Raw genomic sequence first — 13,409 nt, 5'->3', positions numbered from 1 at the left:
GGGTGGGGGTGGGGGGGCAGAGAGAGAGAGGGAGAGAGAGAGAGACGGGGAGAGGGGGCAGATAGGGAGAGAGAGGCCGAAAGAGAGGGAGAGAAGGAGAGAGAGGGAGAGAAGGAGAGAGAGGGAGAGAAGGAACAACGTGGACGCGTCTCGGTGCCAAACGGACTCCTCCAGGCGGCGCGGCGGCGCCACCTGCTGGTGCGCGCTCGCAGCGCCGCAGTTTTATTAAATGCCCTAAAAACACCCAAACAAATAAATAACTTCGTGAGTCCTTCTGCGAGAATCATTAAAGATGGACAGGAGCCGTTCCGCGTCCGCAATGCGCGTCAATCGGCTCAACTTTTGATACTTTTCACCAGCAAAACGCATGAACGTGCAATGATTTAACAGCATTAGTGACGTAACACAGATTGACCGGACATTACGGGATTCTTCTACATTCGACGTAATCTGAGCCACTCTGCGGATTACGTCCTGCGGTAGCAAACATGCAGCAGTACTGAGGAAGAGGAGTGATGAAGGAGTCGTAATGAGTGCTGATGTTCTCATTCTAAAGACAAAGGTCAAGTGACCTCTGACCTTCAACCTTGGACAGGGCTAGCCCCAACCGCTGTGTTACATCACATCAGTTCATCCTCTATTTGGGAGCCCGTGGTCTTCATCGTGCATCCTCATGCTAACGTGCGCAGAGGTGCGAAGGCCAGCGAGGAAGACCTCCATTTTTCATGCTGAGCCTTTAAAAGCCGGAGCTGCATTATTATTTCAGTGGGAGACAGAAGATGTGCAGGAGGATCGGTGTTGAACGGTGTTCATTATTTACACCTGACAGGTCAGCGAGGAAGAGGAGGGAGGAGGAAGAGGGACAGCAGTGTGAGGGATGATGGAGGGGCCGGCAGGGGGACGGGCCACCCCCGTGGGTGCCAATACCCCACTGAGGGGTGTTGGCCTCTCCTCCGTGGTCCATCCTCCATTGTAGTTCCGCCTTTTTGGTTACATTATAACCAAATCCAATGTTTTTCTTGAATGACAATGTAGTTGAACAGTATATTTTTTTAAATAAGGGAAATTAGATTTACAGACCATTGTTTTATGTTTTCATTCCTATTGACAAAGTGCAGTTATAATGTCAGCTGTCCAGGTAATCAATTCAAAAGGGAGATATTTATCTGAGAATAAAGTGGTCTTCAGGCCTGGACACACTCTCTGACAAGAGCTCTCTCTGATCAAATGTGTGTGTGTGTGTGTGTGTGTGTGTGTGTGAGCCTGCTCTCCCCTCTGGTCTCTTTTATGTACTGCAGGCGTTTTAGACCCCGCCCTCTACTGCTACAGGCCACGCCCCCGACACCTCTGCAGGTCCCACTGTGCCTCCTCTGGAACTGCTTCTCTCGTTTGAGAACAGCCCAAATATAAATTATTAAATGACCTTGAGTTTGTGAAGAGCAGAAATAAAAACCTCTCTCTATTTGTTCTGTTCAGCCAGGTTTATGTTTTCTCTCTGTCCACCTCTGGGCCCCTTGCATCATCCCTACAGGAGTGAAAGGTCAGAGAGGAGGGAAGAGGAGCATCAGCTTAGCTGTAGATACGGAATTACTGACTCAGACAAAAAAGTTTTCATCCTCTTGGAAGTCTCCTCTCTCCTGTTCAACTTTTAAAGGTATTGGAAACTGCAGTAATGCGGCGGAGTACAGGGATATTCTAGTGCTCCCAGCTTCTTTATCGTTTTGATTTCCAGTCTTATGTGGTTATTGAATTTTTTTTCTTTAAAAATTTTAACATTTTTCAATGGAAGTTTTGCATCGTCATCATCAATTCTCTCTGACAGAATTACCTACCATTTAGTTACATTCACAAAATGTGTGTGTGTGTGTGTGTGTGTGTGTGTGTGTGTGTGTGTGCGTGTTGTAATCAGAATTTCATAAGCCAAAAATCACCCTTGTCAGTTTCAACGTTCACCTTAAATTTCCACTTCAACCAAACTAGCTGGGAGAGGGGCGGGGTTACACGCAGCCAGTAATAAATTGGTAAAATATAACAGATGTCCCGCCCCCTGACTCTGATTGGCTGCGGGTGCAGCCAGTGTGCAGCATGGTCGGCTGTTCCGTCAGCGTGCGTTACAAGGAGGTTTGTCGCCGCTCGCTGGATCGTTGAAAATGGCGAACTGGTGTGTACGAGCCGTCAGGCAGAGTTACTCTGTTGTAACGTCTCCGCTGTTGATGAGGTAAAACCTTTCGTTTGGGCTCAAAATCAGTGTGGCCGCTACGGCCACGCAAAGCTAGACTTGTTGGGACAAACGCATGTGTTAATGAAGGCATAGTGGCGAGTTAGCTTTAGCCTCCGACTGTGGTACACAATGTTGACCTTTATTCTGATAATTCGGCGAGTAATTTGCAGACGAAACCTGTGGTTATGCTTAACTTATCAATTGGAGGTCTGAGCTATGTCAGTGTCTGTCACTCTTAGCAATTGTGCTAATAACGGGATGATGACATAGTGTGACATAACCTAAATGAGATAGACGTTAGCTAGCTCAGTAGCTAAGCTAACAGCTAGCTCGTTGGACTCGCTGCTGTCGAGTTCTCCACTAAATGTTTTCTAGCATTTTCTTCCACCGTGGCCTCTTTAGTAGATAATCTAAACTCTTGCTTGTTGAAGTCTTAAGGGATAATGTGACGTGTCATTTACCTTAAATGTGTAAAACATTTTGTATAGATAATTGCGGCTTTAGTTTATGTAAGTCTGAAGTGATCCACACCAACCTTATCTTGTGTTCTGTTCAAGATCCTCCCCACGATTATTGTGCACAGCCACCCAGCAGAAAAATGGCCCCAGGTCAGAGGAGGAGGCTGAGAAGCCCGATCAGAACACGGCGGAGAAAGCCGCGTTGGAGGAGAAGTCCCAGCTGGAGACGCAGCTTAAGGACATGACGGTGAGTTTAGAGGGAAAAGAGGCGACCATGAAGAAGATGCTGACATACCGGTCTCAGCATGAGCCCGTAATGTTCACCATATTCATCAGAGAAGTTTCAAGAATGGTTCTGATGTTAACAGGAGAAGTACAAACGTGCGCTGGCTGACACGGAGAACCTCAGGACGAGGAGTCAGAAGATGATAGAAGATGCTAAGTTATACGGTGAAGCCCTACTCCGCCCACTAATGTGACCTTCATGTAGAAATAAAGGCGTAACTGACCGTGTTTCCTCTCCAGGGATCCACAGCTTCTGTAAGGACCTTCTGGAGGTGGCCGACATCCTGGAGAAGGCCACAGAGAGCGTGCCCAAAGAGGAGGTGACCAATCAGAACCCTCACCTGAAGAACCTGTACGACGGGCTGGTGATGACCGAGGTGCAGATCCAGAAGGTGTTCAACAAGCACGGCCTGGTCAGGCTCAACCCCGAGGGCCAAAAGTTTGACCCGTACGAACACGAGGCCCTCTTCCACGCCCCCGTGGAGGGCAAGGGCTCTGGCACCGTCGCCGTAGTAACCAAAGTGGGCTACAAGCTCCACGGACGCACCCTGCGGCCGGCGCTGGTGGGTGTCGCGAAATGATGACATCACCGAGGTGGCGGGATTTGTCGTGTTGCCCCGGCAACAGACGAGCGCAGCAGACTGCCGGAGGCCCCGCCCACACCCACAAAGATTTCCACCCTGACGGCCTCCAGCAGCCTGGAACAGAAAGATCGCACGTCTGCGACGGTCATTCTCTGATCATGACGCGTCGTCATCGGATCATCATTCCAGACCAGGTTGCTTTTGGACCGCCAGTGTGTAAATAAACAGAACTTTTAGACCTTCGGACGGACGTTGAACCTCCACCTGACAGGAAGTCACGTGTTGACCATCAAACATCTTCAGAGGGGCGTCTGCTCTCCACCTGTGTTATTTATGTCATGTCTGAGGTCTGTGCTCTGGAACTTACAGGTTTTAGAGTAAAAGTGATTTGTATGTTCTCCCAGGACATTTTAGGGCATCCTTGAATAAAGGTGTAAACATAACCAAAGGGATTTTGCTCTCGTGCCTCCGCACGTCCGACACGAATCAGCCGCAAACCCGCTTTATTCACAAAACGCTGTAAAAACACAAAATACTGTACATTTCAGACGTAGTTTTCAGCCATTCATCTTACAAAATATTTACACTAGGTACAAGAAGGAAGTCAACATTCCAAACTTCCCTGGTGCAGGAAAAAAAAACGGAATCCGCTCCTGTGACGTCTGACTTCCTGCAACAGCGTCAAACAGCAACGCTGACAGAACTGAACAGAGGCAACGCGTCCCTAAACTACCCCGGGGGAGTTTCTGTAGGAGATCTGCTCATCCGAGATCATAAATTAAAAACAAGAGCTTGTGTCGCCGAGGGAAGTTTGGTTGATTAATGCACGAGCTTGTAATTGCGGTTTCGAACCTGACCAGTAGGGGGCAGTGTTGAGGTTTTCAACGCTCCTCAACCGGAAAAAAAACTGTTCTGAAGAAAAGGGCAGAAAATGTGAGTAATCGGCATCCGGCTCTGTAAAAGCATCAGTAAAAGGTTGTAAACAGTCTCCTCCATCTGCACGTGTGATTGTCCTCCATGCATGAGAAACTTTAACCATGAAGTGGAGATCGAACGGCATCTCACATCTCTGGTTCTGATGTGGTAAGAGGGATCCGTTGTGATCCGCTGACCACGTGCACCGCGTGGCGAGGCGGTGAAGGGTGCGGGCAGGATGATGGCGGAGGTAGATGGTGAACACGGGCAGCGGCCGGACCCGTGCCGGCGTCCTGGCGTTCCCTCGCCGGCGAGGCCGAAGCTTCCGACGACCACCAGAGATTTCTGTCTGCGACGGCTTCGTCTCGACGAGATCGTAGCGAGGCCGTAACGTTCCAGCCGAAGGAGCGAGGACGCAGAAAAGTGAGACGCAGCGTCGGGCTCCACCCATACAAAGTCAACATCAGCACGTCCCCCGAGGGCCTCTAGGGGGCAGAAGCACCAGAGTTCTGCCCTGACAGTAGAAATATAGACGCGTCTCTTTTATACCCAGGTAGGAAAATAGATTCTGCTCCACCGCCCCGGCTTTGTTTGTACATATTTACAAATTCACCCCCGCCCCCCCTCTGCTAGGAGGCCTCTCTGGATATCCAGCCGCTCTCCGTCAGGAAGGTGAGGATCCGCTTCTTCAGGACCTTGTCCAGGTAGCTGGGCAGCCGGCTCTTGGCCGGGATGCCCTGCCGCTTCTGCAGGTGGTCCTTGATGATGATGGTCTTCACGGTCAGGTACCGGGCCGGGCTGAGGTTCAGCGAGCTGCACAGCACCTTCTCCCTGTCCGACAGCAGCTCGAAGCCCGTCAGGTTCTCGATGGCGCCGAACTCGCCGTCTTTGCCCTCCTCCTTGATTCCGCCGCCGCCGCCGCCGCCTCCCGGCCCCCCGGCCAGGCCTCCTCCCGACCCGGCCACGTTTCCGAGCCCCACCCCGGAGCCGAGCCCGCCCCCTCCGGCGCTGCCCCGCTTGGAGTTCGGCACGCTCTTGTTCTCCTTGCGCTTCTCCCGTTTGTGGCGCGCCGCCTCGTACTCGGCCGCCTCCTCCAGGCGGGCGATGCCGTTGCGGCGGTACCGCTGCAGCTCGCGGACCTTCGCCCGCAGCACGCGCTCCTTGTGCATGTTGTCGAAGAAGTCCTCGATCTCCCGATGCACCATGAACTGGCAGAGCCCCCGCAGCCGCACGCGCTGCTCCTTCTCCTCCTTGGTGATCTTCCGTTTGGGAGTACTTGGAATGGGGCCCGCTCCCGTCGCCGCGGTGGAGCCCGCTCCGACGGCGCCGGCGCCGCCTCCCCCCGAGCCACCGGTGGCGCCCGTGCCGCCCGGCGCGCCCAGTTTCTCCTTCTCCTTTTTGTCTCTGCCCAGGAAGCCGGGCACCAGGTTGTAGTCCCGAGCGATGTTCTTGCGGCGCTGACGCTCACGCAGCTTGCGCACGTACATGTCCACGTGCGCGCGCTTGAGCTCGATCTCCACGTCCTCGTCGTCGTAGTTCACCGACAGTCCGCTGATGAGCTTCTCGGCGTCCTGGTCGTACTCGATCTCGTAGTCGTCGCGCAGCGGCATGTAGCCGAGCTGCTGCTGCTCCACCAGGCTGATGTCCAGGGGGGGGAGCGGGGTGGTGAGGCTGGGGGAGAGGGGCCCCCCGCTCGGGCAGGTGTGGTCCGTCACCCGGTTGGGAATGTTGTCGGGGATGCACGCCTTTCCCAGGTTTCCATGGATGTACATGGTGACATAGTGTTCCATTACCTCCTGAGGGGTTCGGGATGCTCCGACGTGCGCCGCCATGTCCTCCTGGAAGACACGCCCATCAGGAAGTGTGTTAATCACAGCAGAGATGCATTAGCATGCTAACGATAGCCACACGCAACCGAGGAGCGAAGGTCTGTTTGATGTGGAACCAAAACCTTCAGTTATGTTCATGAGTTAGGCCTCCACAACGGGAAAAACTGTGCATTTTTCTTTACGTTCGTTGTGAATTTACACATAAAAATTCTTGCTGTTAACGCAAATCCTGTCTAACATTTGACCGCGTGTTGTTATTGTTGTCATTGCTGCGGTGGCGGAAGTCAACAAACTCAGGAGCCCATCAGAAGTTACGGCGCAAACGGATTCTCCTTATCTGGTCACCGCAGAACTTCTTCGACATAATCAGGAGTCAAAATAAATGCGGGCAAACATTTGCGAGCCTGCGGGGTGAGTTTTAACGTCATTTTAACGAACCCAGTTTCCAAATCCATACTGCTCGATGGCATCGAGCAGCGACTGCTCTTCCCTGCTGGTCCATCCTCCCTCCGCCTCGGGACCCCACAGAGAGAAGCGGCCGCCGTCGACCTGCTGGTAGCCGTGCCACCTCCGGTGGTTGCCGATCTCAGCCCCCGCCGAGAAGCACTCCGGGCACAGCTCGATGTCGGGGCAGTCGGTGCAGCGGAGCCGGAGGTTGGTCACGTCTGCGAGGCAGTTCACGCAGTACTTCTTCCCGAGGTCGGCCATGTTGCCTGGCTCCTGCTCCTGTTGTTGGAGGCGGGTCAGCGCGCGCGCACTGCCGTCATCGCCGCGCGACCAGCTCACGTCTCGGTGATTAATATTAATGAGACAAGGCCACGCCCACCCCCGAAAGACTGGTTCTCAAGCAACTTTAGTTTCTCCGCATTACCGAGACGTTTACAAAGAAAACATCCAGATTTGTACGGATACAATCAGAGTAAAATAAATAATTAAATAAGCATCTCAAAATCAATATTGCAAAAGTGTTCCTTTGTAATCGTTGTGGGCAAAAACTGCGCGATGACCTTGGGGGGAAATGCTGGAAATATTCAAATTCTCATCTTTAGCTTCACAGGATAAACTGTACACATAACTAAAATAAAATGTGTGCTTGGTTTTTATGTGACGCAGAGACAGCTGCCGAACCCATATATTAAAATAAGTCTTTTCAATGCAAAAAATAAATAAATATGCAAGTTTGTACTTTTCTTTTCAATTTCGCGCGACGGGATGACGCGTTCCGTAAATACGTCACTTTGAAGCGTTGCCAAGGAAACAGAGGAAACAGGCGGCTCCTGATTAAAGTAAGAGCGCGACTTTTTCATCTTTTTGTCAAGATATATGTGACTTTATCGCGGCCTTTGTTTAAATTTATGCATGCTCTGCGGAGAAAGTGTAGCACATTAGATAAAATGTACGGCCTGATTTGCCTTTTTCTAGGTGGACTGATCGATACGCTGTAAACTTACTGTGGGATCATATATTCAATATTATATAACATGCATAACAGCTTTTTGTGTCCAGTAGTTATTTTACTGTGTATGCCTCGTATTCTCCTCAAGGTGTAATATACGTCTGTCCAGCAGGTGGCGAACGACCTCTGTACCGACAGTAGTCAGGAGAGGCAGAAGCATCATGACGGACTCCATCCCGCAGCCTGTATGTAAATTAAAAATAAACAACTCTCATACAAACAAGAAACAACAGCGAATTACAGGGAGTGCAGCATGGATATCAAGTAAAAAGCAGAGCATTACTACGTAACTTATCTTACCTACGAACATTGTTACCTAATTTAAGACCTTCTGCATTTACAAAGTAAATATGTGAAGTAGCTCATTACAGCTCGACAATCTTTGGCTGTTGTTATTGAAGGAGTGAACAGAGGAAAATCAGAAAACACTAGGACAATACACAAAAACGTTTCTCCAGCCAAGTTCCAGTGAAATTTCCACGTGGAAGCCGCGACGGCTGCTAGTGACCATGGTTTGCTCATGGGTCCACCGAGAAATGGCGCTCAGCTCTGCTGATGCCAACACCTACGATCCCATCACTTCCTGCTCCAGCGTGGTCCATCCACACACATCCTATGCAAAAATAGAATACAGGAACGCAAATTTAAAGATCAAAGGAGCTTTGATTCAAAGTTATTCATTTACGGCTACCTTTTATTACAACTTTATGACTGGAATAAATTCACCACAGTCAGTAACCATGGAAACAAATAAAGAAAGCAAGGTGAGTTACAGTAGACGCTCAATTCTGTCTGCAGGAAATAGTGAACATGTGACTCAGTTGTGCTTTTTCCTGCTGTGGGATGTATAGAGAACATGTATATTTAAAAAAACGTGTACATGGGACAACATCCATAAAGGCGCATTTTGATTTTAACTAAACATAAACGAGTCTACGTCGGTTTATTTTGAAATTCCTCGCAGCCACTTGGGGATTTTCCCCATGTAAATGTTACGAATAAAGAACGAGAAAAGTCACGTGTTCACCATTGAAATAGACCCTCTTGGCTTGCTCCAAACTAGCACCAGAGTTAACCAGGTCAGAGTTTCCATGACAACCAATAGCAAGCAGTTGGGGGGCGTAGATACAGAGGTCGATACTCTGGGATTTATTAGACTTTGAGAGAGACGCAGATGTTACAGCAGATTGTTCCACACAGGAAGATGTCAGTCCAGAGAACCTGAATGAAGATGTTCCCAGGGCGGCTGAGGAGGTTCCTCCCGAGGAGGCTCCTGAGGACACTACTGAGGAGGCTGCTGAGGACACTCCTGAGGAGGCTGCTGAGGACACTCCCGAGGAGGCTGCTGAGGACACTCCCGAGGAGGCTCCTGAGGACACTCCCGAGGAGGCTGCTGAGGACACTCCCGAGGAGGCTCCTGAGGAGGTTCCCGAGGAGGCTGCTGAGGACACTCCTAAGGAGGCTGCTGAGGACACTCCCGAGGAGGCTGCTGAGGACACTCCCGAGGAGGCTGCTGAGGACACTCCCGAGGAGGCTCCTGAGGACACTCCTGAGGACACTCCTGAGGAGGCTCCTGAGGAGGCTCCCGAGGAGGGAGGCCAAGACCAGTCTGTTGATGAAGGTGAGCAGCACCTGTGCGGTGAAGATAGTTTTGATCCTGGATTCCAGTATGAGGGCGAAGGAAGCCTGCTCTTGGACGGCCCGGAGAATCAAGACGACACCTCTCATGAGGAGACAGAAGAGTCCAGCGCCTTTCCAGGAGATGAAGGTGCCCTGAATGAGCAGGAATATGAGGAGCTCCTAGAGCAGCTGTTAGAGCAGCGAGATGAAGCCCTCAACCACAGCAGCCAGCTCCAGGCCAAGCTGCCCCAGTACATCAAGAGGAACTCCAGGAACTTTGGAGGCCTGGACTCAGATGTGTCCTCAGCGGAGCAATTGCAGATGTACCAGCAGAACATGAAGATGTTGAGGGATCTGAAAGAGCAGCTTGTTCTCGAGGCCCAGCAAGCTCAGGAGCAAATAAAGGAGCTGGCCTCACGGTGCCAGGAGAAGAAGAACGAGGTCAGTCATGAATCTGCGTGGGTGAAAATGAAGACGCTGTTTTGGAGAAGGAAAGATCACTTTTAAAATTCCTAAAGGGGTTTTTGTTTTTAACGCAGGGCAGTTCAGAAGGTCGAGGACGTGTGGAGAGAAAGGGGCAGATGTTTCCTCTGGTGTGTCTTAACCTGTCCCCGATTGTCCTCAGGTGGACAGGGAATGGCGAGCGTTCCTGGCCCAGAAGAAGAAGGCAGCGGTGCCAGAGCTCAGCCGCCGCCTCGGGTTCCAAGCGGCTCGGGCCAAAGTGGACTCCATCCTGGAGGCGGAGCAGCAGCATCAGGAGGAGCTGGTTAAGCAGCGCCTCAAGAACATCAGGCTCAACATCAAGATCCGCAGACTGGAGGCAGCGTTGCGGGACTGGGAAGAGGATCGGGACCCCGTGCAGGTCCAGTTTGAGCAGCTGCAGGCCAAAAGGCTGGAGCAGAAGAGACAAGCTGAGAAGGACAAGGAAAGATCTGTAAAGATGCAGCAGAAGATCTGCAGCAGCTTGGAGGTAGGTCCAGGTGTCCACGGCAACATCTAAACGCCTCCGTGTTGTTAACCGCGCTGCGCTCTGCTCAGCTTCTGTCGAACATGAAGGAGAAAATCTTCTTGAGCGAGACGCACGTCCAGCTCCGACGGGAGGAGCTGGCTGAGCTGGAGGCCGAGGTGGCCAGGAGGAGGGATCTCCTGCTGAGGACCCAGCAGGCGTGCAGCAACCTGCACCAGGACAACGCCAGGCTGAAGGAGGAGTGGGGGCTCCTGGGACACAAGACGCTGCTGCAGGACCTGGAGACCACTCTGGACGCCACCAACAGCATGGAGCAACATCTGAAGGCGCTGAAGGAACAGCACAAAGCTCAGAGGAAGAAGCGCTGTGATCCTGGCGGAACCAGGTGGTCATCGGGACAATGAGTGGAACCAGGTGGTCATCGGTATGCTGAGATACGCCCATGCTTGTGGTGGTTCTGCTGGTTATTATGGGAAATAAAGGTTTCTTAGAGATACGATCAGATTGTTTTCTTATCCGGGTTTACTGACGCTGCCTAGAATCAAGAGGGGGACCCGGAAAAGACTCCGCGGTTATTAGGCAAGAGAGAATTCTGACCAAATCCTCATTTTTATACTTCCCAACTCAAAGCTGACAGCTGGAGGGGTTCCGGCCGGATGATGTTACCGAACGAGGGCGTGGCCTTGGAGGTCATCACCCTCTGTCCACAATCTCAAGAACCGGAGATGTGAGAAGAATCCAATGTGAAGCTGCTGGGAACCACCTGCCCTCCAATGCGGTCCTACTCCAGAACTCCAACCTACAGAGCAGGTCCACGAGTACAAGCTGTTCGCTGCCCAGGTAAGATAGGCTGAAACCCAAACGGGCCAAGAAATATCTGAAGACAAAGGGTTTATGGACTGATGGGATAAGAGTGACCCTTGGTGGTTGGACCAGATGGACCATCCAGGGCCACAGAGGTGCACTCCGGCTCAGACACCAGCAAGGTGGAGCTGAGGTTCTGGAATGGGCTGGAATTAAAAGCAATGAACTTGTTGCACCTTTTCGGGTTGACGATGGACTCAAACTCAACTCCCAAAGCTACTGCCAACATCTAGAAGACACGTTCTTCAAACAGCGGTGGAGAAGAAGTCAGTAGCTTCCAAGAGGACCCTCGAATGAATGCAGGACGATGCTCCACCTGGTTCAGTCCTCCGCTGTGTGCAAGATTTACCACTTGGCCCCAGTGGCCCCGACGTCTGGGAGGTGCTCAAAATGTCCAAAAAGTTTGTAAAGACTTGTTGTTTATTCTGACTTTACTAGATAAAGAAGTGAGAAGGGAATATTTTGGTTTTCTTCAGGATTTCTTTGAGTATCTACACATTCTCTCGTACAAAAGCCAGAACTCGCTCTCACATCCTTAAATAATCAGGTTTGAGGTCTGAATATTTCGGATGAATAATAAAACTAATACTCAGTTTACATTTCACTGTAGCTGGAAGCATCACGCTAACAGCATTATAGAGGGATGCTGCTCCCTGGAGCGCTTGGCTGCTATTACGGGTTTCCAGCGCATTAAAATGTGAAAACGTTTATCATTTAATGTTAAAATTAGCTACGAAACCAGATGAAAAGCCAGCGGGAACCATCGGCTGCAGGGTCTTTTTCCGTTTGCGTCTCATGTGTGAGCGAACGTGAAAATCCTCCGAGAGTTTAACCACAAACCTCTTTGATCGCGATATTATGTCGCTCTACAGATGAAGCGTTTCACAGAACCTGCAGTTAAAAATGAGGTTTTTTAGTGGAAACTGCGGAGAACCCTCCCTCTGTAAGGCTCTGATGCCCGTGCCCGTGTTTGGACTCTGATTTCTGCTGGTGCCCACAGCAAAGCTGCTCCAGAACCACATCAGTTTGGTGCCAAAGGTAAGTTTTTATTGAAAATACAGCAAGAATGAAGCCAAACATGTCCCGATCCACCAGGAACGCCAACTGCTGCTGCAATGCTTTATGTGGTCGAAGCGGACAGAAGCGAAATGATTCCCGCGTCGAGCCGAGCCAAGCCGAGACCAGAACCGCAGCGACCCGGCCTCTGACGCCAGACAGCGGCAGCTAAAAGGTTTCCTCATCCAGGTTCTTCATGAGGTTGTCGACCCAGGAAATGCTTTGGTCAACGCAGATGTGACGGGACTTCTGAGTGACCAGACTGCAAGAAGCACATCCAAGATTTCAGAATCCCGATGAGCCAGAGGGCAAAAGTTCTGACTCAACGGACGGAAAGGAAAACTCAAGAAAAAGTCTCAAATTTTTAAAAAAACAAACAAACTTTTTTCTTCATTTGAACTGCAAATGTTTAAACATTGACACATATTGATCTAGACAGTCAGAGGATTCCAGTTATGGATCTGGGGGCTCTTACACAACTCCGGGCTTGGGGCACCTCTTATCGGTGACGTAGTAGGAGCGGACCAGGGCTCTCTTCACTCTCCTGGGGTAGAACTTGAAGCAGCAGTCGTCGGGGCCGATTTCATCTAGGAAACACAACAGAGGTTAACCAGGAGCTCCAGGGCGCCGTGATCCACACGCGGGTTCTCACTTTTGCTGAAAGCCGAGGCGAGCAGGGCGGCTCCAATGATGCAGACCAGCAGGAAGTGAGCGGTCTTCATGGTTCTGATGGAGATCAGCGGTAAAGAGCCTGACGATCCGAACCTGCAGCAGAGCGCGTCAAACACCACCTGCAGGGGCCAACCACCTTCTGACTCAGCCCGAGAGGCTGGGGGGGCAGAAACTTTCCACTCTGTAGAGGAAGTAGTGCATCGTGTGTGTGTGTGTGTGTGTGTAAAAACCTCTGTGGGTGTGTGTGTGTGTGTGTGAAAAACTCTGCGGGTGTTTGCTCCTCCGTTGTATATTTGAATCATTTCACTAATTTCACTAACACATTTAACTCTGTCAATCATATTATGAGATCACTACTTGGTCAAATACGTTTCTATGGAAACTACATCCTGGCCAGATCTGTACACCAACCCTGGTCCTTCCTGTTTGATTGATGCTTTAATCTCTGGTTCTCTTTATTGGCTCTTTGCCATGAGGCTCAT

The 13,409-nt window shown here is 50.9% G+C and overlaps 4 protein-coding genes across 12 annotated transcripts; 2 read left to right on the top strand and 2 right to left on the bottom strand.

The window, feature by feature from the left end:
- Positions 1-2,056: 2,056 nt before the first annotated feature.
- On the top strand, positions 2,057-3,996 carry grpel1 (GrpE-like 1, mitochondrial). 2 transcript variants are annotated; one of them, XM_057027318.1, is made up of 4 exons: positions 2,057-2,218; positions 2,779-2,926; positions 3,048-3,129; positions 3,205-3,996. In XM_057027318.1, exons 1-4 carry the CDS (start codon positions 2,151-2,153, stop codon positions 3,543-3,545), a joined length of 639 nt encoding a protein of 212 aa, XP_056883298.1. In that variant the 5' UTR covers positions 2,057-2,150; the 3' UTR covers positions 3,546-3,996. The 2 variants fall into 2 exon arrangements, with proteins under 2 accessions (XP_056883298.1, XP_056883299.1); XM_057027319.1 differs by having other exon boundaries at positions 2,085-2,214; positions 2,778-2,926.
- Positions 3,997-4,000: 4 nt separating this feature from the next.
- On the bottom strand, positions 4,001-7,042 carry tada2b (transcriptional adaptor 2B). Its single transcript, XM_057027317.1, has 2 exons — positions 6,731-7,042; positions 4,001-6,301 (listed from the first exon to the last, which is right to left on the bottom strand). The coding sequence occupies exons 1-2, from the start codon at positions 6,998-7,000 to the stop codon at positions 5,093-5,095; spliced, it is 1,479 nt and encodes a 492-aa protein (XP_056883297.1). The 5' UTR covers positions 7,001-7,042; the 3' UTR covers positions 4,001-5,092.
- Positions 6,804-10,834, top strand: ccdc96 (coiled-coil domain containing 96). Of its 8 annotated transcripts, none has more exons than XM_057027309.1 (6): positions 6,804-6,946; positions 7,537-7,578; positions 7,861-7,933; positions 8,949-9,809; positions 9,994-10,338; positions 10,407-10,834. In XM_057027309.1, exons 3-6 carry the CDS (start codon positions 7,910-7,912, stop codon positions 10,737-10,739), a joined length of 1,563 nt encoding a protein of 520 aa, XP_056883289.1. In that variant the 5' UTR covers positions 6,804-6,946; positions 7,537-7,578; positions 7,861-7,909; the 3' UTR covers positions 10,740-10,834. The 8 variants fall into 8 exon arrangements, with proteins under 8 accessions (XP_056883289.1, XP_056883288.1, XP_056883290.1 ...); XM_057027308.1 differs by having other exon boundaries at positions 7,858-7,933; XM_057027310.1 differs by having other exon boundaries at positions 7,837-7,933.
- A 1,390-nt stretch (positions 10,835-12,224) lies between these two features.
- On the bottom strand, positions 12,225-13,120 carry ccl36.1 (chemokine (C-C motif) ligand 36, duplicate 1). Its single transcript, XM_057026093.1, has 3 exons — positions 12,908-13,120; positions 12,731-12,842; positions 12,225-12,517 (listed from the first exon to the last, which is right to left on the bottom strand). The coding sequence occupies exons 1-3, from the start codon at positions 12,975-12,977 to the stop codon at positions 12,424-12,426; spliced, it is 276 nt and encodes a 91-aa protein (XP_056882073.1). The 5' UTR covers positions 12,978-13,120; the 3' UTR covers positions 12,225-12,423.
- Between the last annotated feature and the right edge of the window lie 289 nt (positions 13,121-13,409).

The sequence above is a fragment of the Takifugu flavidus genome, chromosome 3 (genome assembly GCF_003711565.1).
Source record: "Takifugu flavidus isolate HTHZ2018 chromosome 3, ASM371156v2, whole genome shotgun sequence".
Taxonomy (NCBI): domain Eukaryota; kingdom Metazoa; phylum Chordata; class Actinopteri; order Tetraodontiformes; family Tetraodontidae; genus Takifugu; species Takifugu flavidus.
The sequence above is the reverse complement of the archived record's forward strand: the minus strand, read 5'-3'. Positions and strand labels throughout refer to the sequence as shown.